This window comes from Mustelus asterias, chromosome 15, assembly GCF_964213995.1.
Source record: "Mustelus asterias chromosome 15, sMusAst1.hap1.1, whole genome shotgun sequence".
NCBI lineage: Eukaryota > Metazoa > Chordata > Chondrichthyes > Carcharhiniformes > Triakidae > Mustelus > Mustelus asterias.
The window spans coordinates 18,912,180-18,938,961 of record NC_135815.1 but is presented as its reverse complement, the minus strand read 5'-3'; the positions used below and the strand labels follow the sequence as shown (position 1 = coordinate 18,938,961).

At 45.5% G+C, this 26,782-nt stretch overlaps 1 protein-coding gene across 1 annotated transcript in view; it reads right to left on the bottom strand.

Moving 5' to 3' along the window:
- Nucleotides 1–26,782, bottom strand: part of ryr2a (ryanodine receptor 2a (cardiac)) — a 455,564-nt gene that overhangs the window by 344,608 nt on the left and 84,174 nt on the right. Inside the window, 6 exon segments of the mRNA XM_078230647.1 lie at nt 2,509–2,604; nt 5,681–5,816; nt 6,631–6,814; nt 12,978–13,099; nt 14,593–14,757; nt 20,487–20,643. Coding sequence (XP_078086773.1) covers nt 2,509–2,604; nt 5,681–5,816; nt 6,631–6,814; nt 12,978–13,099; nt 14,593–14,757; nt 20,487–20,643 — 860 coding nt within the window.

Genomic DNA, 26,782 nt, shown 5'->3' with positions numbered 1-26,782 from the left:
GTTCCCCCAGTCTTAGTGTCTGCAAACTCACAACACAGCAAACTGAGATATGAAAAGATATTTATCACAAGCAGGGTTGAATGGTCACCATTCATCCTTCATTGTGTAGCAATGGTATCAATGCATCACCTGTGTAGATAATGGGAGCACTCATCATGTCATTACATGATCGAAACTGACTAGAGATAACACATCTTATTCTTCCAAGGGCTAACCAGGGGCAAGTCAGCTTGGAGGACAATAGGGCACAAGAGGGAACATCTTCCAGTGAGAAGAAAGAACCCTGCCTAATACAAACAGTCTTCCCAGGCAGTGAGAGGGGCTAATCTGTCTTTGCTTGCAAGATTTGTCTCAACCAAAACTTCACTGAAGGAACCCAGTGACTTCCAGTTTCCATTCATCTTCAAAATACCATGAGAGAGAAACCATCAGGCCTGCAATGCAAGGAGGTTAAAGGTCTAATTTAAACATCTCTGTCTTCAAAGGGAAAACTCCTGTTCCTCTCGTTCTAGTCTCCCCCACAAAAGGAAATATCCTCCCAGTATCCACCCTATCAAGTTCCCTAAGGATCTTATATGTTTCAACAAGATCACCTATCATTATGCTGAACACGTCCAACCTGGTCAACCTTTCTTCATCAGATAAGCCATTGATCCTAGGAATGTGTTGAGTGAACCTTGTGGGCACTGCTTCTGATGCAATTATATATATTTCAAATAAGGAGACAAAACCTGTACACAGCACTCCAGATGTGGTCTCACCAAGACCCTGTACAGCTTCAGTAGAACTTCTCTACTTTTATATTCCATTTCCCTTGCAATAAGTACCAACGTTCCACTTGCCTTCCTAATCACTTGCTGTACCTGCATACTAATGTTTTGTGAATCATGTACCATGACATCCAGATCCCTCTCTACCACTGAGATGTCTATCACTGGGGAGGCGTAGTGGTGGTGTCACTGGACTAGAAATCCAGAGACCCAGGGTAATTCCCGGGTTCGAATCACACCATGTCAGATGGTGAAATTTGAATTTAATAAAAATCTGGAATTAAAAGTCTAATGATGACCATGAAACCATTGTCAATTGTTGTAAAAACCCATCCTGTTCACTAATGTCCTTTAGTGAAGGAAATCTGCCATCCTTACCTAGTCTGGCCTACATGGGACTCCAGACCCATAGTAATGTGGTTTACTCTTAAATGCCCTCAGGGATGGGCAATAAATGCTGACCCAGCCAGCGATGCCCACATCCCAATGAAAAATTGCAATCTTTCTCCATTTAAATAGTATACAGCTTTTCTATTCTTACTGACAAAGTGGACAAGTTCACATTTTCCCACATTATCCTATCAATTATCCACCCACTTAACCTATCTATATCCCTTTGCAGACTGTTTGGCTGGAATTTTACCAGCACGCCTGCCCCGATTCCGGGGGCGGGCAAGGCTCAGAGAATGGCATTCTCCGTTGGCCTCGGGTGGGATCGTACCAACCTTAGGCGGACGTGCCGATTAAATTCCGCCCTTTATCTCCTCTGGATAACTTAATTTCCTATCTAGCTTGGTGCCATTAGTAAACTTAGCTATCATACATGTCCCTTCATCTAAGTAATTGATATAGATTGTAAATAGTTCATGCCCCATCAGTGACCCCTGTAGCACTCCATTAGTTACAGTTTACCAACCTGAAAAAGACCCATTTATGCCTACTCTCTGCTTCCCATTATCCGACCAATCTTTTATCCAGGCTAATATGACCCCCTTCAGCATGCGTTCTTGTGTAAAAACCTTCGATGTGGCACCTTTTCAAATGCCTTTTGGAAATCCAAGTACACCACATCTACAGGTTCCCCTTTATCCACCTTGCTTGTTAATTACTCAAAGAACTCTCGTGGATTATTCAAGCACAATTTCCCTTCTCATGTGCTGCATATTTGGGCTTTGAAATTACAAATTAATACTACAAACAACGTGCATCCTTGATTTGTAATCAAGCAGGCACCCACCGGAAACAGACAGGTATGTTTTTCTCCCATTTATGGGCCCAACTGAAAATAGGCCTCGGTAGGTCTATTATTGAGGTGCCTCCCTCAATCCCATTGTCAACCACTGACCACCCGTCTTTCAAGCAAGAAACAGGTAATTGAAAATTGCTCTCAATATCTTTTGGCATTATACCAAGGCTAGTTGATAAAAGTTCAGCCCAAAAAACTAAACAAATTCCACAAGCATGCTGATACATCCTTGAACCATAGCCTATTTTGAAAGCCTATGCCATATTAAAAACACTATATGCTCTGACAAAGGGTCAACCTGACTCGAAACTTTGGCTCTATTCTCCCTCCACAGATGCTGTCAGACCTGCTGAGATTATCCAGCATTTTCTGTTTTTCTTTGAATATGTTCAGTTGTGTGTTTTGTATGTACACTTCACTTTTAAACTGTAAAACAAGTTGCTGAACCCCCTTTCAAATAACAATTAGAGACTATAAAGGACTCATACATACCCGAAGAAGCTTCTAATCGCTCCAGTCTGCTAATCAGCCAGTCTAAGGAGCCAGAAAATTGGGCACAGTTTTTGCGGTTTCCTCTGATCAGGGCAGCTGAAGACAGACAAGATTAGATTATAACTTGGTACTCTTTTATCTTTCAAATACATGTGCCCTCAAAAGAATCATTTTCATCATTTTCATTCCTGTACACTGACATTCCAGCTCTTATTATCCTTTCCCTGAAGAATATTGGTGGCATGGTGGCACAGTGGTTAGCACTGCTGTCTCACAGTGCCAGGGACCCTGATTCGTGGCTTGGGTCACTGTCTGTGTGGAGTCTGCATGTTCTCCCTGTGTCTTGTGTGTGTTTCCTGCGGGTGCTCCCGGAAGAAAGACATGCTAGTTAGGTGCATTGGCCATGCTAAATTCTCCCTCAGTGCACCTGAACAGGCGCCGGAGTGTGGCAACTAGGGGGATTTTTGCAGTAACTTCATTGCAGGGTTAACGTAAGCCTACTTGTGACAAAACTTTAAAACATAAAAAAACTTTAACATTCTCCAAAATAAAATCTGATCCCATGCTTGGAACATGGTTAAAATACAATTTAATTTCAGTTAGAATAATAGAATCCTACAGTGCAGAAGGAGGCCACTCGGCCCATCGAGTCTGAACAGACCACAATCCCATCCAGGCCCAATCCCCATAATCCCATGCATTTACCCTAGTTAGTCCTCCTGACACTAAGGGTCAATTTAGCATGGCCAATCAACCTAACCCACACATCTTTGGACTGTGGGAGGAAACCGGAGCACGGAGGAAACCCACGGGGAGGATATGCAAACTCCACACAGTGACCCAAGCCAGGAATTGAACCCAGGTCCCTGGCATTGTGAGGCAGCAGTGCTAACCACTGTGCCACCGTGCTGCCCCACAATCAGTTAATCACAATCAAATTGTAAAGTGGACAAGCACTATAATTTACTGAGAAAATTATTCAATGCATTATGTGCATATTCATTTGTTTTCAATTCTATTTCAATGAGACAAAGGTAGTTTGTAATTGTGACAAAGAACTTGGGTTGCAAACATCCTTTGTTTTTACGTTATGTAATCCTGTTTGCAATACATTGAGAACCCACACACTTATCTTCCACATGCCTCTGAAATAATGACTATTTACTGACGATTGTTGAATATCCTATTGAAATAGTTTGCCATAAGATCCTTAAGCACACCAGGAATCAGTGTGATAATATTTATTTTAAAATGTCACAGTTTTTTGTTACACATTGTTATTAAATTAGTTACTCATGCACCTTCGACATGACAGATAATCATCACAAGGGAAACATTATGGTTTCTGCGCTGCACTTTCATGTTAGGAGCATTGCATCAACTAGCTATGCACACTGATCAAATAGGCATGGACTATTTATGTCCCCAGAACATCAGCTGAGACTTAAAACTGATAGACTTGGAACTCCTAGGGTGCTTTTCTTGGTTCCTAACTGCAGATTGATGACAATTAGGGCAAAACATTTCATTTATATAGATTGAGAGATGCTATGTATGCATAGTCCTGTTTGCTTCAGTCTATGCAAAGACTTCATTTTAAGATATTTCTGCTTATGCAACTAACTCTGCTAAGCTGGACAATTGACTGCTAACTTGACTACCTGTAGAATCAGAAGGCTAAAGGTTAGCTAAAAATTGACTGCATTCCTGAAGGGTACACAATGCAGGCAAACAGGCTTTTCATGACAGCAGCTGCAAGGATTGTTTTTCTAGACCGAGACAGCATGCAGAAAACATTTCCAATAACGAGATAAGAATTGAAATATAGTTTGGATTCAATGTGTGTTTTTTCAGTTGTTTTAAGATCCAATTCAGTGTATTCAAGTTCAATACAGGGACTGGCTTGCTTAGTAACCAGTCTCCAAGTTCGCTTTTTCTTTTTGCTTCTGTCATGTTAATCTTTTAACTTCTGTTCAATAAAAGAAAACCATTTAAAAACTCATATCAGTGCTGTCCCTCGTCTATTCAAACGAATGAATGGACCCAACATATATATTACGCACATAGGTGCATTATGTATACTTATATATACAATACTCAAAATAACACGTATTTGTTGCAAATAAGGACTGAAATAACTCCTCAGAGGCCGGTGTCCCTTCACCAGATCCCCTGTATTTACAAACCCTAATCCACTCCCAGTGGTTAGCATTGCTGCCTCACAGCACCAGGGACCCGGGTTCGATTCCCGGCTTGGGTCACTGTCTATAGGGAGTCTGCACATTCTCCCTGTGTCTGCCTGGGTTTCCTCAGGGTGCTGCGGTTTTCTCCCACAGTCCAAAATACGTGCTGAATTGGAGCATTGGCCATGCTAAATTCTCCCTCAGTGTACTCGAACAGGCTGACGTGTGGCGACTAGGGGATTTTCACAGTAACTTCACTGCAGTGTTAATGTAAGCCTACTTGTGACACTAACAAATAAACTTTCTTTCCAGAGTACTTCAGGTACAAAGTCAGAATCCAGAGTGCCAGTGGATCTGACACTCCTATATTTATATACAGGTGAGGCTCCCTGCTTGGGCAAGGCAATCATGATCTCAATCAGGGAGCTCATTCTCCAAGAGACAACCCTCATGGGCCTCATTGAAGTCATTACAAAGACAAGTTCCATCTCAGTCCCAGGAGAGTCACAGGCTGAGATTTTTCCTGGGATGTGGCAGGCCAGTTAAAGGTCTACTGACTCTCAGCAAGGACAGGATGATCCCAGTGGTAGATGGGGCCAGAAAGTCCCAGAGATACTAACATGCAGCAGCCTGTTACTTTAAACTTGCCGTCTATGGCTTTACCCATCTTCTTACCAGCCAGTGGTTGGTCCTAGGCGGTGGAAGGGTTTGACGGGATCCCATGACCTGTGCAATAACAGAGCCAGCCCCATCCACCAGGTGGAAGTATTTCACTGACATCAAGTCCAACCGACCCTTTGGCCAGCTCAACCTCTGTCACAACATTCTTTAATTTCCAGCTTAACGTTAAAAATATTCTGGGCTCACCTTTAGTTGGGTTGTTATTTGAAATATTGGTGTAAATTATCGGGCTAAAATAGCTGCATGTGAATCTGCTGTTTTATAAATATATCAATGATAAATAAGGAAAATGAAACTATACACCTTACCGAGTAGTTCATACAGTGAGTTTAGAATCGCTCTCCAAGACTCTCCAGCTTCCTTTCCAGCTACATCTGTAAAATGGGCTGCACTACTATACACGTTGAGATGATCAATGCACTCAAGAACCAGGTTAATCATTCCCTGCAATTGAATGCATACAGATAAATTCACAGATCACTTTATATCCAACTTTCAGCACATTATTCTGAATGGGCTTAACTTAGAATCCCGACAGTGCAGAAGGAGGGCATTCAGCCCGTCAAGTCTGCACCAACCACAGTCCAACCCACGCCCTATCCCCGTAACCCCATGCATTTGCCCTTCTAATCCCCTGACATCAAGAGGCAATTTAGCATGGCCAATCCACCTAACCTGCTCATCTTTGGACTGTGGCAGGAAACCGGAGCACCTGGAGGAAACCCACGCAGACATGGGGAGAACGTGCAAACTCCCCACAGTCACCCGAGGCCGCAATTGAACCCGGGTCCCTGGCGCTGTGAGGCAGCAGTGCTAACCACTTGTTCTGCACCAGTTAATAAACCCATTTATTTCTGCTTTTGCATTAGTACCATGAAAAGGCATTCGGCAGGTTTTCAAATCAATATCAATATGGGCGGCACGGTGGCACATGATGCTTTCCTCCCACAGTCCAAAGCTGTGCGGGTTAGATGGATTGGCCATACTAAATTGCCCCTTAGTGTCAGGGGGATTAGCGGGGCAAATACATGGGGTTATGGGGATAGGGCCTGGGTGGGATTGTGGTCGGTGCAGACTCTATGGGCCGAATGGCCTCCTTCTGCACTGTAGGATTCTATGCTTCGTCTATGAAAATGGAAATGGGCCAAATATTGTACAATCATTTTTTTTCTCTTAAATTATTAACATAGCTTCCGCCCTGATCCATCAGTGAAGAATAGCAATGGGACTTTAGTATCTGGAAAGGTCAGTTGCTTACCTCTTCCTGGAAGAGATTTTGTCTGTTCTTCAGCGCGCGCAATCGGTTCTGTTTCTCTTCGTGTTCCAGATGTTCGTCAGGCGGCTGAAAATAGCCAATCAGATCCCGCAAGCTCAGGCTGACTGATTCAATGGGCAAGTCAACAGCTGTGGATTTCCCCTTTTTATTGAGAGTATCAAGGCCCCTGAAAACACAATCAATAGTTATCCACAAATAACCAACCGTCAATGATCAAGCGTCGCTCTATCTCACCATCGATCCAATAAATTTACTGACAAAATGATTTGTCAAATTGAAAAACCACAAGATAGGAATTCTGTTCCTTTGCGATGAAGAATTTGGGCCAGACACGTTTTCAATAAGACAGAAGTTTCCAACTTATTCACAAAGCTGTAAGAAATTCTAATTTTATTTACTTTTTATTCATTCGTGGGACATTGGCATCGCTGGTTCGCCAACATTTATTGCCCTTCCCTAGTTGCCCTTGGACGACAGTTGAGAGTCAACCACATTGCTGTGGATCTAGAATCACATACAGACCAGACCAGGGAGGACTGCAGATTTCATTCCCTAAAGGACATTAGTGAACCAGATGGGTTTTTCCAACAATTGACAATGCGATCAGTAGATTCTTAATTCCACATTTTTTCATTTTTTAAATTCAAATACCATCATCTGCCTTGGCGAGATTCGAACCCGGGACCCCTGAACATTAGCTAAATTTCTGGATTAATAGTAGAGTGATAATACCACTAGGCCATCACCTCCCCCAGGAGAGGAAGCCAGGTGATTCTTTTGTCCATCCCGCCCGTTTTCGTGGCTTTGGTTTGGGAGCATGTCTGGAATGCCATCAAGGCAAAAGGAGTGGTAATGATAGTGTGAAAGACTAAAGAAAGTGTTAATAGCAGCTTAAAGGTCAGACAGCAGAACGTGTTAAAAGCAGAACAATTTTGGTTTGATTTTGATTTTGATTTGATTTGATTTAATATTGTCACAGTGTACAGTGAAAAGTGTTGTCCTTTGCATGCTATACAGACAAAACATACCGTTCAGAGAGAAGGGAAGGAGAGAGTGCAGAATGTAGAGTTACAGTCAGAGTGTAGAGAAACAAGAATTAGCACTTGCTGAAAGCAAATATGGGAACAAATTATAAACTGGCCCTTGGGTGGGAAAGGGAGGTAGAGGCAGAAAAGAATCAAAATGAAGGGCAGAATTCATGGTCTGAAGCTGTTGAACTCACTGACCCTTGTTCTGCTGTTAATGTCAGTCTTTAACATTATCATTACCACTCCATCTGTCTTGTGCCCATTATGTCATTGTCATTTAATCACCCCTGAACTCCAAATTATCCCAGGCCTTTTATTTTGCTTCATCCCCTCTCTTCAACAGCATGAAACCCATCATACTTCTACCTCCCTTCAGCTCTGGATGAAGAGTCATCCAGTCTGGAAACGTTAACTCTCCACAGATGCTGCCAGGGCTGCTGAGTTTTTCCAGCATTAACTTCCTGTTTTTGTTTCAGATTTCCAGCATCAGCAGGATTTTGTGCTTGCATTTTGAAATTACGACAAACCTTCAGAAAACAGTGGTTTGACCTTAACTGCAGTATTGCATCCGGGTTTGGGCACCACACTTCAGGAAGGGTGTTATGGCATTGGAGTGCAGAAAAGATTCACGAGAATTGGTGCAGGGATGAGAGACTTTAGTTCCTCTAATTGATTATAAAAGCTGAGATTGTTCTCCTTGGAGAAGAGTTGGGAGGAGACTTGATAGGAGTGTTGCAAATCATGAGGGGTCAGGATAGAGTTAGGGAAAAAACTGTTGTTACTGATGAAAGACTTGAGAACAAGAGGGCACCAATTTAAGGTGATCGGCAAAAGAGCCAGAGGCAATGGGGTGGGATTCTCCAGCTGCGCTCGCCCCAAAACCAGAGAATCACGCCCGAGGTCAATAGACCTTTGCATGGTCCGCTCCCAGCCCGCTACGATTCCCGTGGCAGGCGGGACAGGAGAATTCCCCCCAACATGAGGGAAAAGGTTTTTAACAAAGCAACTGGCTAAAGTCTGAAATTCAATTCCTGAAAGTGTGGTGGAGGCAGATTGAATCATATCTTTTAAAGGGGAATTGGAGAGTTATCTGAAGAGAAAAAATTGTTGGGCGACAAGGAAAAGGAGGGAACTTGCGACCAGCCACTTTGCTCTTGCAGATTGCCAGCATTGACACAACATGTCATGTAGAACCCCCATTCTATGATTCTTTGATACAGTTCAGCAGGTTATTCTTTCTTAGAACTTGGGGGTCACTGACAAGGACAGCATTTATTCCCCATCCCTAGTTGCTCTTCAACTGAGTGGCTTGCTAGGCCATTTCAGAGGACAGTTAAGAATCAACCCCATTGCTGTGGATCTGGAGTCACATATAGGCCAGACCAGGTAAGGAGAATTTCCTTTCCTAATGGACATGAGTGAATGAGATGGGTTTTAACGACAATCAATGATAATTGTCATGATCACCATAACTTTATATTCCAGATTTATGAACTTAATTCATATTTCACCAGTTGCCATGGTGGGATTTGAACCCATGTCTCCAGAGCATTAACCTGGGCCTCCGGGTTACTAGTCCAATGATGTAACACTATGCCACCATCTTCCCCATCTCTCTTGAAGTCACACTGGAAGAGGTTTGGCCAGAAGCTGAAGTGAATCCTGCCAGTGAGAGCATCATGAGGCCCACTTTCCAACTGAATTGGAGATGGCTGAACTTAAGAGACGCCAGAAAGTGCAGAGAGGAGGGAAAACAACAAGCCTAATGGCCATTCGGAGAGTGTTCTATAGATTATTTGCTTGGTGGCAACTAAAGAGCGGAGGTAGAGGAGGCGATCTTACCGGCTTCTCAGGCCGGTCGATCGGCTTGGCAAGCCAGAATGCTAGCGCGTGAGGCAAAAAATTGGGTTTGCACCTGGTTTCTCGCCTCTCGTGATCTCATGGGCCCTGGCCCACGCGAGGCTGATCTCAATATTTAAATCAGTGTTTAAATATTCATAGTGAGCCTGGGATGCAATCGTCCGGGCTCACTTGCCTTAACAATCACAATGGTGGAGCTCCTCACCAGCGAGGATAACGTATGGTCCCCACCAACATGGACCTGTCGTGATGGGCTCGCCAGTGGGACTGGAGGTCAGGGGCCGGCAGTGCCCCTTGGGCAAGAATAGACTCTGTTCACTCCCCCTGCTGGCGTGAATCACATTTTGCCTCTTTTTTTTCACTAAGTGTCATAAGATCGTGTCTGAAAGCTTGCTGAAAAAATGAGCACGATTCTTTCCCGTTTTCACGCTCATTCAGCACTTAAGGCTTTTTTTGGTAAGATTGCCCCCAGGAAGTTTAAAAGTGTATCCCTAGCACAAAGATAAAACGCAGCTTTTGTTTTCTTTCCTTCCTCTATTCAGTGACTCATTCAATTAATGAAGCACAAACCCTTCACAATGTAAGTGCCCTGAACAGATGTTGTGACTGAGTCTCTTGAGATCTGCATCCCCTCGAGGCAAGTAATTAGAGAAGTATAGGACTATACTTTTTCTCAGGGAAGTGTGAAAGCCAAGCATGCACTGGAAGGGTTAATAAAAGTCAGGATGACTGACACTATATTGCGTCCTGGCAGTTAGTTGGTATGAGGCAGATTATGGTTGTTGGAGAGAAAAATGTTTTTGGACTGATGGACCTAATGATTTATTTGGCAATGCAAATTTGTTGTGCTTTGGGTATTTAAAACATGTTACTAAATGTTGCATCTGTTGCAACCTGCCTCAATTACAACATGCTCACAACTCTTTAAGTGGCCAATTCTCTAAGCCACATGGGTCTTCTGTCTCCAACTACCTATCCTCTCCTATCTGCTTCATTGCAAGACCCCATTCTAAAACAAAACCATGCAAGACACATCTAGCAAAAAAAGTTTTGACCCCAGGGTCCTCTTCCAATTCTGCTCGGAAGTCTCCTCTTTCAAATTCATTGAGAGGGATGATAATATCAGAATTCCCATTAGTCCTATTGAGGGCAGAGCGGTGGAACAGTGGTTAGCACTGCTGCCTCACAATGCTAGGGACCCGGGTTCAATTCCAGCCTCGGGTGACTGTCTGTGTGGGGTTTGCACATTCTCCCCGTGTCTGCGTGGGTTTCCTCCAGATGTTCCGGTTTCCCCCCACAGTCCAAAGATGTGCGAGTTAGGTTGATTGGCTATGATAAGTTGCCCCTTAGTGTAAGGGGGATTAGCAAGGTAAATACCTGGGGTTACAGAGATAGGGACTGGGTGGGATTGTTGTCGGTGCAGACACGATGGGCCGAATGGCTGTAGTGATTCTATGATTCTATAAGGGAGAGCTCAACTACCCCCAGTTCCACCAATAGCTCCCAAGAACAGCATATTGGGTAGACATTTAAAAGAATGTTAATAGCTTAAAGAAAACCCAAGGACACCATGAAATAAATAACCATGTCATACAATATGAACACTTTCGGGTAAGGCATCCATCCTTTATTTTAGATGTGTGCTAAGTCTCAGTACTGCTGTTGCGATGCTGAGACTGTGTTGTTCAAAAATTATTTCATGAACAATTTATTTACGGCCTTAACAAGTGTAGTGCAAGCCTGGTCAACAGGCCTTCAGTGTCATAATGGACACTTCCTCCGAGAAACACAATGGACATGTGGAAAATCTCAAGCCTCAGTGTCTTTTAATACAAGTGTCAGAGAACATCAACGCTACAGAATGGCAGCTTTGAATTACCCCGACAAGAGAAACCCTGATAAGCAGGTTCAGGACAGGCGAAGTCCCGGTGTTGCCAACCTTTCCTGCTGGGGCCCCAGTACAAACGCCTTGTGTACATGTGGAGAGACAATAAACATTGCTGCACATTAGCGAGTGGTGTCCGCTCCACAGGCTAGATGGCAAACTAATCACCTTAAGCTCAGCAATCGCTTGGCTTCAGGAGTTTGCATTCACTGAATTAAAATACAAAATGCTATAATGCCAAGCAACATTCTATTGCACCCTCTATGTTAGGATTTACAGTGCTGGTCATTACACACAAGTGCTTAATGCATTGATATGATATTGTTGTTTTCCATTTTAACAAATGGGTTAAGCCGTTTTGAATAGATTCATGTCCGCCTTCAATTAGCGTGCAGGGATCAGGGCCGGAACGTTCCGGCTGTTCACGCCCCACTGCCACTGCAAGCGAGGATGGAGAATTTAGCACTCAGCCAAATCTCCGCTCACTGCAGCGGGACCAGGGAATCCCGCTGGCATGACCAGCCGGAAAATTCCGGCCCTGTTGTGCAAAAGCGACAAACGTTCACATGCGAGTATCAGGAACACCTATTTCTATGCTTAAAAACCGGGGTGGCACAGTGGCACGGTGGCACGGTGGCACAGTGGTTAGCACTGCCGCCTCACAGAGCCAGGGACCTGGGTTCAATTCCTGGCTTGGGTCACTGTCTGTGTGGAGTTTGCACGTTCTCCCCGTGTCTGCACGGGTTTCCTCCGGGTGCTCCGGTTTCCTCCCACAGTCTGAAAGACGTGCTGGTTAGGGGCATTGGGCCATGCTAGATGCCATGCTAAATTCTCCCTCAGTGCACCCAAACAGGTGCTGAATTGTGACGACTCGGGGATTCTCACAGTTACTTAATTTCAGTGTTAATGCAAGCCTACTTGTGACACTAATAAACTTAAGCTTACAAAACTTAAATCAGGCATTGTGCTTTCCCACAAACGTCAATTGTCTGACCAGTGTGGAAAACCTCGAGAGAAATGTCCCCAGATTCCCGATCAATAACAATACCATCAAGGAATTTCCCAATTTCAATTGAGATTGACTCCATTGATAATGGAGGGGAGGGGATGCTGAGATTGAAACCTGACCCCACAAGATACCCTGGAGCTGTACGACTATCCCACATCCATAATGTTATCGCCTTAATCTTCTTTAAGAACTATCATTGAATTCCTACAGTGCAGAAGGAGGCCGTTCAACCCATCGAGTCTGCACCAACCACAATCCCACCCAGGCCCTATTCCCGTAACCCCACATATTTACCCTGCTAATCCCCCTGACACTAAGAGTCAATTTAGCATGGCCAATCAACCTAACCTGCACATCTTTGGACTGTGGGAGGAAACCGGAGCACCCGGAGGAAACCCACGCAGACGTGGGGAGAACATGCAAACTCCACACAGACAGTGACCCGAGGCCAGAATTGAACCCGGGTCCCTGGCACTGCGAGGCAGCAGTGCTAACCACTGTGCCACGATGCTGCCCCGAACTAACCAGTACTCAGAAGAAAACGTACCCAATAAATCTGTTGAAGAGAAAAACGGTGCTGCGTATAACCCGTGCTGTCCGCGACTCTTCGTGCTGAGAACGTGAGAGAGTTAAGCCATCATCCATGTGGCCTTCATGATGCATTATGGCCTGAGATAGAAAAGAAAGGGCAAGCATTATTTATTACAGTCAGACCACGAGACTTTTCTTTGCAGTTGGTATCTTCTCTCTGATAAGCGTGTGAAAATAATTTTCATTACATCATCAAAGGACAGGTTTCAGCCTTTGATGTTCAAAGCCAGCCAGACGGGATGGATGTCACCGCAGAAGGCCCTGTGTGAAATGAGTCTGGGAAATCTCTTTGTAGGCATAAGTGGGCCACCGTTTCAGTAATTGATTCATTGACAGTTTCATGAGGCAGAGACCGACTGATGTGGGAAATGGTAAATGTGAGTCTGATCTGGCTGAGGGATTTCTTCCAAAGTTCAAATTTGGAATTAAGGTACTCTGTTTGTGAAGGGTGCTTTGCTCTGCAGTTTGGCATGTTAATCTAACTTCAAGGTATTTAGTATTCCCATTGTGTGCCTGGAATCTAATGCCATCTCCCTGTAATGACTTCAACGAGGCCCATGAGGTGGGCCTCTTGGAGTATGAGCTCCCTGATTGAGGTCCTGAATGCCTGCCCAATCAGGGAGTCTCACCTGTATATAAATAAGGGAGTGTCAGGTCCACTGGCATTCCAGATTCTGACTTTGTACCTGGAGCACTCTTAGGAATGGAGACAAGTTTGTAAATAAAGGGAATCTGGTGAAGGGACACTCTGAGGAGTCATTTCACCCCGAGGCAGGTTTAGTGGTGCAATGAGCAGTAAATCGGGCAAGAGAGTGATCGTTGGAAACCACCCCCCTCCCCTTCCAACTGTGCCCTGACTCATGTTCAGTCTTCCCACACTGCCGCCAGTTGAGGGCTTTAAATGGGCAACTAATGCCCACGTAAAGGCCTCCTTCCACCACTGTTGGCATTCTCCCAGTGGTGGGAGAGTGACTCACCGCACATGAAGCCTGAGAAGTAAACCCTGCCGAGGTTGTTTGGGGGCTTCCAGGGAGTGGTCCCTTATTCAAAGACATTCAAGGCATGATCAAGGGACCTGGCATTGAGAAGGGGTGGGTGGGGGGGGAGGGAGGGCAGCTGAGTGCACCACGCCGGTCCATGTTGCTGACCCACTAATCCCACCGCAATGACCCCCACCCCACGACCTCCCCCATTCCACCACTCACCTGTGGCCTGAATCCCTCGGTGAGCCTAGGCCTCAGGTGGGTATGCTACCACCAACAGCCACCACCTCCCCAGTGGCACTGTTAAGATATGAACATCTGCTGGCCTCTGACTGGCCGGCAGCTCTCAATAGGCGGGGCTTACAGAGTGAAGGCCTGGCGTTTCAGACTTACGTTCCCGATTGGGTGCTTAATTCGGCAAGCCTACCCATAAGGAGGCTCCCACAGGCTCTCTATCCAGCGGCGGTGACCCCATTGTGCCCCCCTCCACCCCGTCGTCACCTCAATTAATTTCTACCCGATGCCTGAACTGGAAAGAGAACTTCAGAACTTACGTCATGCCAGAAAAATCCAGGCAGAATGACTTACTTTACGTTGAGCTGTCCCCATCCGAGCTGATTTGGCATCTATTGACTGATAAGTGAGCCACAGTCCAGTGTCTAAGTGCTGGATAAAGCACACAGAATCTCCATATTTAACGTCAGGAGATCCCATGCCGTCCACCTCTTTTCTTATTCCCGTATCGAGTTTTTCCTGAAAATAAAATCACACCATTCTTAAACAATTCTGTTTGGAATAAATTTACGAATTAAATTAGTCATTATTCATCAATTGTCACTACATTAGCTCCGCTCCCCCAAATTTCGACAAGGTGACAAATCTTGGCATAATCCCCATCACTACCGGCATCAAGGCAACACAAATCAAGGTTATGTGACACTTTCTTCTAAATTGAATTTTTAAATTATGTTATCATTCTAAAGATGTCCCCATCCCACAGCTAATAGTTTTCACCTGTTTTTGTGCTCAAAACTGAACTCAGTGCTCCCGATAAATATCTGACCAAGTTTCCGAACAACTATAGCCTAACTCACGCTCCTTCAAACATTATCGGCTGTTGCCTTTCCGACATTATAACAGCAATTACACTTCAAAAGTCCTTAGGGGGAGGTGATAGCCCTGTGGTATTACCGCTGGACTATTAATCCAGAAACTCAGCTAATATTCTGGGGTTCTGGGTTCAAATCCCGCCACGACAGATGGTGAAATTTGAATTCAGTTAAAAAATAATCTGGAATTAAGAGTCTACTGATGACCATGAAACCATTGTCGATTGTTGTAAAAATCCATCTGGTTCACTATTGTCCTTTAGGGAAGGAAATCTGCCGTCCTTACCTGGTCTGACCTACATGCGGCTCCAGAGCCACAGCAATGTGGTTGACTCTCAACTGCCCTCGGACAGCGATGGATGGGCAATAAATGCTGGCCAGCCAGCGACGCCCATGTCCCATGAATGAATTTTTTTTAAATGGCTGCAAAGCACTTTGAGGTGTCTAGTGGCTCCCAAAAAATATATAAATGCAAGTCTTTTTTTCCTTTATAAATCCTCCTTTAGTCCTTTTTTAGCTCATAGAATCCCGACAGTGCAGAAGGAGGCCATTTGGCCCATTGAATATGCACCGACCACAATCCCACCCAGGCCCTATCCCCACATATTTACTCTGATAATCCCCTGACACTAAGGGTCAATTTAGAATGGCCAGTCAACCTAATCCGCACATCTTTGAACAGTGGAAGGAAACTGGAGCACCTGGAGGAAACCCACGCAGACACAGGGAGAATGTGCAAACTCCACACACACATGACCCATGGCCGGAATTGAACCCGGGTCCCTGGCACTGTGAAGCAGCAGTGCTTCACCAGCAGCAGTTGTAATAATGATAGCTCCCAATAGCTGGCACGTGTCCCTCCTAATGTCCAATCGGAAATAAAAATCGTAGATTTTGACCAACAATTGCTTTACAGGAAATAGCAGTTGGTATATGTTACAGCCTAAGCAATAATGGCTTTGACATAATGTCAACACTCTTAGCACCAGAGACAAAGGCCAGAATTCTCCACTGTCGCACTCCCCGTCACCGCTGCCAGCGAGAATGGAGAATTTGACGCTCAGCCAAATTTCCATTCATTGAATCGGGATTGGAGAATCCCAGCCCTGGGGCGGGACGGCCAAAACATCCATAATTCTGATGAGGCAATTAAAATATGAGAACCCTGTGTGACACTCGGGTCCCATTGAATTATTACACTCAGCCACAGCAATGCTTTTAGCCTCAGTCCTCCAGGAACAGGGAGGATAAAGCCAGGTAAGGTTCATGCAGCTGATGGCTAATCCCCCCCCCAACTACTGCTTGCAAGTTCACTTGTGCAGAGGTTGAGTGATCAATGGATCTGACTCTGGACAACACTCACTGTTGTTGCCTCTCAGATGATGAATAATTAACTGCTCCTATGAGATACTGAAGACTATAGATAGCCAGATGCTCTTTCCAGGGGTAGAAAAGTCAAGTACTGAGGGACATATGTTTAAGGCGCATGGAGAAAAGGTTAGAGGAGATGTGCGAGGCAAGTTTTTTACACAGAGGGTGAATGTCTGAAATGCACTGCCCGGGGAGATGGTGGGAGCAGGTACGATAGCGGCATTTAAGGGGCAACTAGACGAATACATGAATAGAATGGGAATGGAAGGATACGGGCTCCATAAGTGCATACAGTTTTAGCTTAGGCAGGCATCATGATTGGCGCAGGCTTGGAGGGCCAAAGGGCCTGTTCCTGTGCTGTACTGTTCTTTGTTCTTTGTTAATAACAGAATCACAGTAAACCATATCCATCCTGAATGCAGCTTCAGTTTAGGAGCAGCTGAGAATGTATGCAAAAGGAACAAACATCATAAAAGTGAAGGAAAAAATTTACCAATTATCATATGGGTGACATTCTGCATACATGAATTATTCAACAAGGAAAAGCTTCTTAAAGAATGTAATTATTTGAACAAATACTGTTGGGAAATAAGTATGCAACAAGATGTAAAGCTTAGGGGCACAAGTTTGTTCAATGTTTTTAGTCGTTAAGGTAGTTAATTGCACGGATTAAATTTAAGTTTGTAATTAAATAGGAAAAGGATAAATTCTGGGAATTTCTTCAGGATTTGTCTCAATCCGGCAGCCATTACTTTGGTGATAACACTGGATGGGTAAGTAACCAAGCTGCCTTTGAAGTTGCAACAAACCTCGGAGGAACTTCCCAGTGGGGGCGGAACAGTGATTAGCACTGCTGCCTCACCGCGCCAGGGACCCGGGTTCAATTCCGGCCTCGGGTGACTGCCTGTGTGGAGTTTGCACATTATCCTCGTGTCCATGTAGGTTTCCCTTGGATGCTGCAATTTCCTCCCACAGTCCAAAGATGTGCAGATTAGGTGGATTGGCCATGATCAATGCACAGAGTTAGGGCGGTTGGTAGGTTGCTCTTTCAGACGGTCAGTGCAGGCCTGATGGGCCTCTTCTGCATTGTAGGGATTCTATGGTGAGGTTTAGGATCACATTTGGTTATCTTTTACAATGGTTAAGGTAAACAATTGCACGTGTGAAGTTTTTGGCATGTATTTTTGTAGGAAAAGATTGGCCAAACTTTAGTTAATAGCAAGTCATTGACTGCAAACAAACCATGCATAAACAATGCCACCCTGACGTGTGTGGGTGAAGTACTGTAATCAGTGTGTTACTGTGGACATTTGGCACATTACGATAAATGTGGTATGATCAAAACAGATTGGAAGGCAAGCAGTAAGTCATTCACTGCACTCACATCTAGGTGCTGGTAACAAAATGGGCAGAAGAGAGACGGCAAACAGTCGGATAATAATTTGTATATTCTAACCCCGGATATTATTGTTGCAATTTAGACCTCATTATGGTCTTTCTGTGAAGTTCTAATAACTTCCAATCAGTTCCAATAACTGCACATTCGCCTCGTGTCTGTTTTGGGTTTCCTCTAGATGCTCCGGTTTCCTCCCACAGTCCAAAGATATGCGGGTTAGGTTGATTGGCCATGCTAAATTGACCCTAGTGTCAGGGGGATTAGCAGGGTAAACATGTGGAATTACGGGAATAGGGCCTGGGTGGGATTGTGGTCGGTGCAGACTCGATGGGCCAAATGGCCTCCTTCTGCACTGTAGGGATTCCATGATTCTATGAAACTTGCTAACAGAACACAAAAATAGCCAAGTGTAATGGGAAATTTCCCTTTGATGTCTTTGATAATGCTCCCAATTCTGGAACATTTTGTCACCTCTCTGTTGTCCTTTATAATACAACAAAAAGCTTAATATTTGATGAGTGGTACTTCTCTAAGCTCCAGCCTTCAATCTCATTCCCTCCGTCATATCTTCCTCCATTATATCAAAGCTAACAATGCTATTTCTCTGAGTGCTATCCTATGCTATCTTCTTTCACCTGGGGATCAAGACTAATTGGGTTGATTTGGAACTGTGGCCCAAAGTAGGCGTGGAATCTGGGATGCTTCCGCCGGGGCCAGTCTGATGCATTCAGCGAGAGGCGCAAATCATTTTCAAGGTTTGGGCCTGGTAAGAGCACAGTTGGTGAGCTGCCAGAAACGAAGTAGCAAGTGGGCAATTCACCAAAATGCGGGGCAGGCAATGCCGCAGCTCCATGAGCAAGATACGTTTGTGGCCAGCAGTAAACAGAGAGAGGGATGGGGTTGGTGGAGAGGTGGGGTGGGGGGGCGCGGGGGGGGAGGGGGGGGGCGGGCAGTGGGGGAGTGCAGTGTGGCTGGGGGAACAAGCAAGGAGGAAAGCACAAAGTCATCTTCTCAAGTGCTTTTTTAGAACCTTCTGATTTAGTACCTTTTAAATTTTAATCTATGCTGAGATAAGCAATGTTTTTACAATATACTGCTGTCGAGGAAATCACCCCACTTATTACACGGCACCCAGTTTCAGCATGTTAGTACATGCATGTGCGTGTGTTTGTGGGTGGGAGGGGGGACATCTAACTTTTAAATAAATGTGTTTTGTCCAATTTTTCGGCAGCAACACTACATTTGGGTGGCACAGTTGGGTGGCACAGTTGGGTGGCACAGTGGTTAGCACTGCTGCCTCACGGTGCCGGGGACACGGGTTCAATTCCGGCCTTGGGTCACTGTCTGTGTGGAGTTTGCACGTTCTCCCTGTGTCTGCGTGGGTTTCCTCCGGGTGCTCCGGTTTCCTCCCACAGTCCAAAGATGTGCGGGTTAGGCTGATTGGCCAAGCTAAATTGACCCGAGTGTCAGGGTGGATTAGCAGGGTAAATATGTGGAGTTATGGGACTAGGGCCTGGGTGGGATTGTGGTTGGTGTAGACTCGATGGGCCGAATGGCCTCCTTCTGCACTGTAGGGATTCTATATGGATATCAATTATCTCCTAGAAGTGCATCCAGGATAGAAAGTGAAATGCAATGGGGCTGCAGATAGACAGGTTAACTCAATTGTACAGCTGACCATCAATTATAGAACCATAGAATCCCTCCAGTGCAGAAAGAGGCCATTCGGCCCTCCAAAGGGGCATCCCACTAAGGTCCTCCCCTTCATCCTAGCCCCATAACTCCATGCATTTGCCTCGGTTAATCACTTATCCCCTGAATTTGAAGAATCAGGAATGATATCCATCAGAAAGCTGTTTTGTTTATGTCAAATTGCCAAAACTGTTGAAATTGTAACAGGAAACATGAGCTGAATCACCTTAAATTTTGTTAGGATTTGGTTCCTCTGTAAGTGTAGTAATCAGCCATGAGGTCCATTGTCCATTATATCCAGCACAAAAGCAAGGCATAATGAGAGGAATTTTGACTTTGGACACTTGCTAAAAGTCATCCTTTACTTTCATTTCCATTGAAGTCACAAGAAACTAAAAGCAGGATTGGAGTTTAACAAGTAATATGTTTTATACTGATGCCCAAATACCAAATTGCACCCAATGGCCAGAATTGTCCCACCGTTCACGGTGGCGGGATCTTCCAGTCCTGCCGATGGCACACCCCCGCCGCAGGTTAGGGGTGCATTCAACAGGAAAGCCCATTGACAACGATGGGACCTGAAGATCCCGCCACCAGCCAATGGCGGCCACCTCTGCTGCTGAGAAACACAGGGCGGATTGCGTGGAAAATCCTGCCCAGGGCTTCGCTCTTTCTCTCAAACTTTCTATCCAACTGTCCCTTTTTTCATGACATCTACCATCCTGAGGAATCCAATCCATGCAATTTCCACCTTCGTTGCAAAGTAGCTTAACCTCAATTATCTCTCCGATTTCCTCCTCGAAGCTTAAGTCCCTGATCCTGGGATTTGCATAAATACACAAAATGGTTTCAGTTTTATGGGCTAAATGGTAGCATTAATCCGATCAGAGTGCTCAGTAATTATCTCGGCATACCTTGGATGATCTGAAACAGAAAGCTGTGCTTTTTACATCAGCTTTTTCTTTGCCCATTAGAAGAAGGCCTTTCTCGTCAATGAGGTTCAAGTACTTTCCTGTTGTAACGTGCCTGAGTCGGAACGGCTGACCCCATCTGATATGGCTTCCACTCCACCTGCAAGGAGAAATCAATTCAAACTAAAGGATTCCTAATCAATAGAAAGTCAGCAAAAAGACAAACAAAACCCAGTAAAACAAGAATGAAACCGAAACAAGTCACTGGACAGCGACATTAACTAACGTGAATAACTTGGCATCACTGTTCTTAGAAATCTTAGAATCTTAGAAACTCTACAGCACAGAGAGAGGCCATTCGACCCATCGAGTCTGCACCGACCACAATCCCACCCAGACCCTACCCCCATATCCCTACATATTTACCCACTAATCCCTCTAACCTACACATCCCAGGACACTAAGGGCAATTTTAGCATGGCCAATCAACCTAACCCGCATGGACTGTGGGAGGAAACCCACGCAGACACGAAGAGAATGTGCAAACTCCACACAGACAGCGACCCGAGCCGGGAATCGAACCCAGGTCCCTGGAGCTGTGAAGCAGCAGTGCTAACCACTGTGCTACCGTGCCACCCATTGTTGATGGTGCTAAGAGGACATGCACAAAGTAGCTTTCTATATAGTTTTCTTTCCTATCAGCTACTGTTCACATTTTAATAAAGAAATGGGGGTGGGACTTCTCCCTTCCCGTCCGCCACGGGAATCGTAGCGGGCGGGGGCGGACCATGCAAGGGTCCATTGACCACAGGCGGGATTCTCTGGTTTTGGGCAAGCGCGGCCAGAGAATCCCACCCATGGTGTCCCCACCGCATGAAGCACCCACGTTTCAAAGGTCCAAAAGTGTCAGCCACTTGTCATTTCCATCAAGTCAATATTCATTTTCCAAAGCGATGCTTCATTCATAAAAAGTACACGATGTAACAGTTCAGATTTGACAGAATATAAAGTGCAATACAGATCAATTTACATCAACATAGAACAGTTACCCTACAGAAAGAGGCCATTCAGCCCATCATGTCTGCACCGGCCAAAAAAAGAGAGCAAAAAAACTAGCCGCTCATTTTAATCCCACTTTTCAGCACGTGGTCCATAGCCTAGCAGGCTACAGCACTTCAGGTGTAGATCCTGGTACCTCTTACAGTAAACGAGTTGTCTCACTACTCTTGCATGGAAATTTACATTTCTGTGTATATTTACAATCTGCATTGACATTCCAAGTCAAACATTTTCTGGTGTATAAAGCCCAAGGCGTTTACGCAGTTTCCAGCCAGTCGTGACAGGTGGGCTTTACACTGTGACCTTTCCCCATTGAGTCATTGTGGCGGCTGCCCCAAGCTTCAGTGCATCCTTGAACCTTGGAATGTGCCAGTCTGCAACACTGCTATCAACAGCTCTTTGAATGGGAAGATCAGGACTCCTTGGGACGACCAGATTGATTTCCGCTGAGATGATGGTCCTCCAACAGCAGTTGATGTTACCATATGTTAAATGTTCATTATATATCAGATAAAAACATTCAGTGTGTAATTCCCAGCTCATTAAAATGCCATTGCTATGTATATTTAATCATACTCTAACTGGTATCAGTTACACCTTGCACTGTCTAGCGCTGATTGCAAAAATAAATAAGTTCAATAAATAAATCGCACTGCAAGGAACCACAAAAGGTCGTGAATGAAGCCCAGTCCATCACGCAAACCAACCTCCCATCCATTGACTCTATCTACACTTCCCACTACCTTGGAAAAACAGCCAGCATAATCAAGGATCCCACGCACCCTGGATATACTCTCTTCCGGCTTCTTCCAGCTTCTTCCATCGGTAAAACAGTACAAAAGTCTAAGATCACGTACCGACCGACTCAAGAACAGCTTCTTCCCTGCTGCCATCAGACTTTTGCATGGACCTACCATAAATTAAATTGATCTTTCTCTATACCCTAGCTATGACTTTAACACTACATTCCGCACTCTCGCCCTTCCTTCTTCCCTATGTTCTCTATGAACGGTATGCTTTGACTGCATAGCGTGCAAGAAACAATACTTTTCACTGTATCCCAATACACATGACAATAATAAATCAAATCAAATTAACTTGTGTATTTCAACCCTTTTAGTGATTTCGTTGACCTGCAGTCCGAAAGTTAGGTGGATTGGCCATGCTAAATTCCTCCTCAGTGTACCCGAACAGGTGCCGGACTGTGGCAACTAGGGGATTTTCACAGTGACTTCATTGCAGTGGTTAATGTACGCCTACTTGTGACACGAATAAAAAAACTTCAAAAAAATTTGAGTCATGAATTGTGACAGTCTTGTACAAAAGCAACAGTGGGCGGAATTTTCCTGGATATCGACAAAGGCCGCTCGCGAGTGGGAAAAACGACATTGAAGATGCCAGCACCAATGGCGGCTTTCTCCATTGAATCATTTGGGAAATAGAAGAAAAACAGCAAGGGGCTACTTCCATTTTCTAAGATTGTGGAGACATTTTTAAAGGCCATACCAGTGTATACCAGGAACCAACCCCCCCCATGCACACCCCACATGACACCATTCCCCTCTCTCCCCACCTAAGCATTTCCTCCGGCACTGCCACGCACACACACACACACACACACACACACACACACACACACACACACACACACACACACACACACACACACACCACACACACATACAGCAGGGCACCCTGAAGTTGCATTTTGCTGCCACTCATTCAATACTTCTTACCCTCGGCAACACATCCTAACCCTTGTTCTAGCACCCTTTTTTTTAGTTTGGAGGTGACAATCGGTGTGCCTCTGCAACAAACTTCACTACTTCATTTGTGCAAATGTCCTCCTGCTCCCAGTCCGGTCCTGCCAAAATATGGGGTGGTCAAGATACAATTACCTTCCCCAATGTATCAATAATGTCAGAAATATGATAGAAAGATGGCCCATGATACGTTCAGCAATAATGTGCTATTTAAGGTAACTATATCGCCATTCCTTCGCTGTCACCAGGTCAAGATCCTGGAACTCCTTCCTTGACAGCACTGCACCTACGCCGCAGAGACTGCAGCGGTCAAGAGGCAGCTCCCTGCCATCTTCCCATTGAGGGTGGCACAGTGGTTAGCACTGGTTTGGGTCACTGTCTGTGTGGAGTTTGCACATTCTCCCCGCGTCTGCGTGGGTTTTCTCCGAGTGCTCCGGTTTCCTCCCACAGTCCAAAGATGTGTGGGTTAGGTGGATTGGCCAAGCTAAATTGTCCTTTAGTGTCAGGGGAACTAGCTAGGGTAAATGCATGGGGTTATGGGGATAGGGCCTGGGTGGGATTGTGGTCAGTGCAGACTCGATGGGCTAAATGGCCTCCTTCTGCACTGTCGGGATTCTATGATTCCCAAGCGCAATGAATGCTGGCCCAGCCAGCCCACATCCCTTCAATGAATTTAAACAAAACTTTAGTAATACTACAGAAAGAAAATCTTCCCATAGTATTCACAATACGAGTTACAGATAGCAACCGGAGGACATATTTTCCCCTCGGTATATGCCATTCAATCTGGATGCAAGATCCGAAGAACAGGAGTGTGAGAAAACAAACTCTTCAGCAACAATCGATGCAGATAATTTGCATTTTTGACATATTGAAAAGAGTTTCTTCATTGTGTCTCTGTGAGATAGTGTGTCATCAATCATTTAGAATTTTTCAGCTGCATTATTCCCATTACAGAAACCATCCATCAATAACAAAGAACTCTGAGATTTCAATCTATAACTTGTTACAACTGCTGTCACGGCATTTTTATTAATCTAACTTTTTTTTGGTGTAAGACTGAACTGAACTACTTCAACTGGTCTAATGTCAGGTTTGAGATTTAAAGGAAAACATTCAGAATTAAATATAATAAGCTCTTAGTTTTGATGCTATGTGCCCTGTTATCATCATACAGTTATTTGAGACTGGCACAATTCCTGTGCTTGTCTATTCTCCGGTGGAACCGGTGAAACCTTCTGCGGCCTATAGCCAAAGACGTGCAGGTTAGGTTGATTGGCCATGCTAAATTGACCTTCGTGTCAGGGGATTCGCAGGGTAAATGTGTGGGGTTACAGGAATAGGGCTTGGGTGGGATTGCGGTCGGAGCAGACTCGCTGGGCCGAATGGCCTCCTTCTGCACTGTAGGGATTCTATGGGCCTGATTTTACCATTGCGTCACGCCCGTTTTTGGGCACGAAAACTTGGTAAAGTCAGGTGTGAGGCGATTAGTGCGATCGCGCCTGCGTCTGCGCAGATGCCCACTTTACCAAGGCCCGAAAATAGTCGCAATCCGAACCGCGCCTGAAACGGGCGCAACGGCGATTTAAATGCATTTGCATTCATTTAAATTGAATTAATGGGCTGCCCACCCAACTTTACCATCGCGTTCGCCCGTCCTGATTCGGCGCAAAACAGACATGCTTGGCAAAGGTCTGTTTCGGGCGCTCCAGCTTCCGAAGAGGTAAGTTCAGAGCTTCCAGCGGCTCTCTGACTCAGATCGGTGCTGGGGGAGGGAGGAGGGAGGCGGGTCAGAGTATCTCTGGTGTGAGGGGAGGAGAGAGGCCTCATCATTCTCTGGTTGGGGGGGGGGTGAGGAGGGAGGCCCGATCAGTCTCTGGTGAGGGGTGGGGGGGAGGCCAGATCATTCTCTGATGGGGGGGCGAGAGTGGAGGGAGGTGGGTCAGATGTATCTCTGATGGGGGTGGTGGGAGGGGAGGACCGACCATTCTCTGGTGGGGGGAGGGGGGGGGAGGGTGGAGGGAGGCGGGTCAGATTGTTCTCTGGTGGGGGTGGGGGGAAGGAGGGAGACCCGATCATTCTCTGGTGGGGGTGGTTGGGAGGGAGGGGGAGGGAGGCCCGATGGTTCTCTGGTGGTGGTGGGGAGGAGGGAGGCCAGATCGTTTTCTGGTGTGGGAGAGGGAGGCCCAATCGCTCTCTGGTGGTGGGTGGGGAGGGGGGAGGGAGGCCAGATGGATCTTTGGTGTGGGGGGGCAGGAGCAGGGGGGTCCGCTGCCGCTCTGCGGGTGATCAGTGGGGGGGGGGAAGGGGGGCAGGGGGTCACGATCGGTCTGGGTAGCAGGGGGGGGTGGGTGGATAAGGGGGACAGTTATGTTGTGGGGGTGGGGCGATATCTGTGGGGGCCATCGCTCCCGGGCTGTTTTATTTGATTTTTGCGGCCCAGGAACGATATGCCAGGGGCGCGTTTTTCAAAAAGTGTTTTCACTGCGCATGTGCAGTTCAAAGCTCTGATCGGAGCTGCAATGTTTGGGGCGCGAAAAGCCCCGTCCACAGCGTGATTGAGATTCACGATTTTTTTTCAGGCTGAGTGTGTATGGGGGCGCTGAGAACAGGTTTCCAAGTCAGATCTGAATTGCGCCCAGATTCAGCACTTAGAATCAAAATGGTAAAATCGGGCCCTATGTTTCTATTCTATGATAGCCCATTGATTTATTGGTTTATTATACACTGCAAACTGGCAAGAGTTAAAAGTTGTGAATTGGTCTAACTCTTAGTGGTCATGCATTAATGAATGGCATTGAAGGGCGCTAGTGCAAGTTAATATAAACACTTGTTGTGCCTCAGTTCCTGAAAAGAATTCCTGATCACAAAGTGAACGGTTTCCTCGCTAAGAAGGAAATAAAAACCGAAAGGCGCTTATGCATTTTGCACTGAAACACGAGCTTCACTTCCCCTGTCAACCAGAGCAACCTGCATAACTCAGGAGACCCACTAATGGGAGCAGGATTAAAACAAACAAGTGTCTCCTTACCCAAGTCCTCCTCTAGCTTTCAAGCCTCTGTAGGAAATAGCCTGAGCAAAATAAGTGGCATATCTTGTGGGGAAATTATGGAGCATAAGTCGTTGTGAAAATAAAGGTTTCCTGGCATGCTTCAATGGGTTACAATCTACATTGTTCAAACATTATCGATGTGGAATGGGGGAAATCATCGTGGATAGGAAAGAAAAGGCAGTCAGGTGAGCGATGGAGTGTGTGCACAATTTAACCCTATATGCACAATTAATCCACATCCTTGCTCTCACGCCCACATGTCCATCCTTGGCCTGCTGCAATGCTCCAATGAAGCCCGTCACAAACTGGAAGAGCAGCATCTCATCTTCCGGTTGGCCATGTCGCAGCCCTCAGAACTCAACACTGAGTTTGGAAATTTTAGATTCTCCTTCATCTTAAACCCCCTTTTTAAAAAATATCCCATT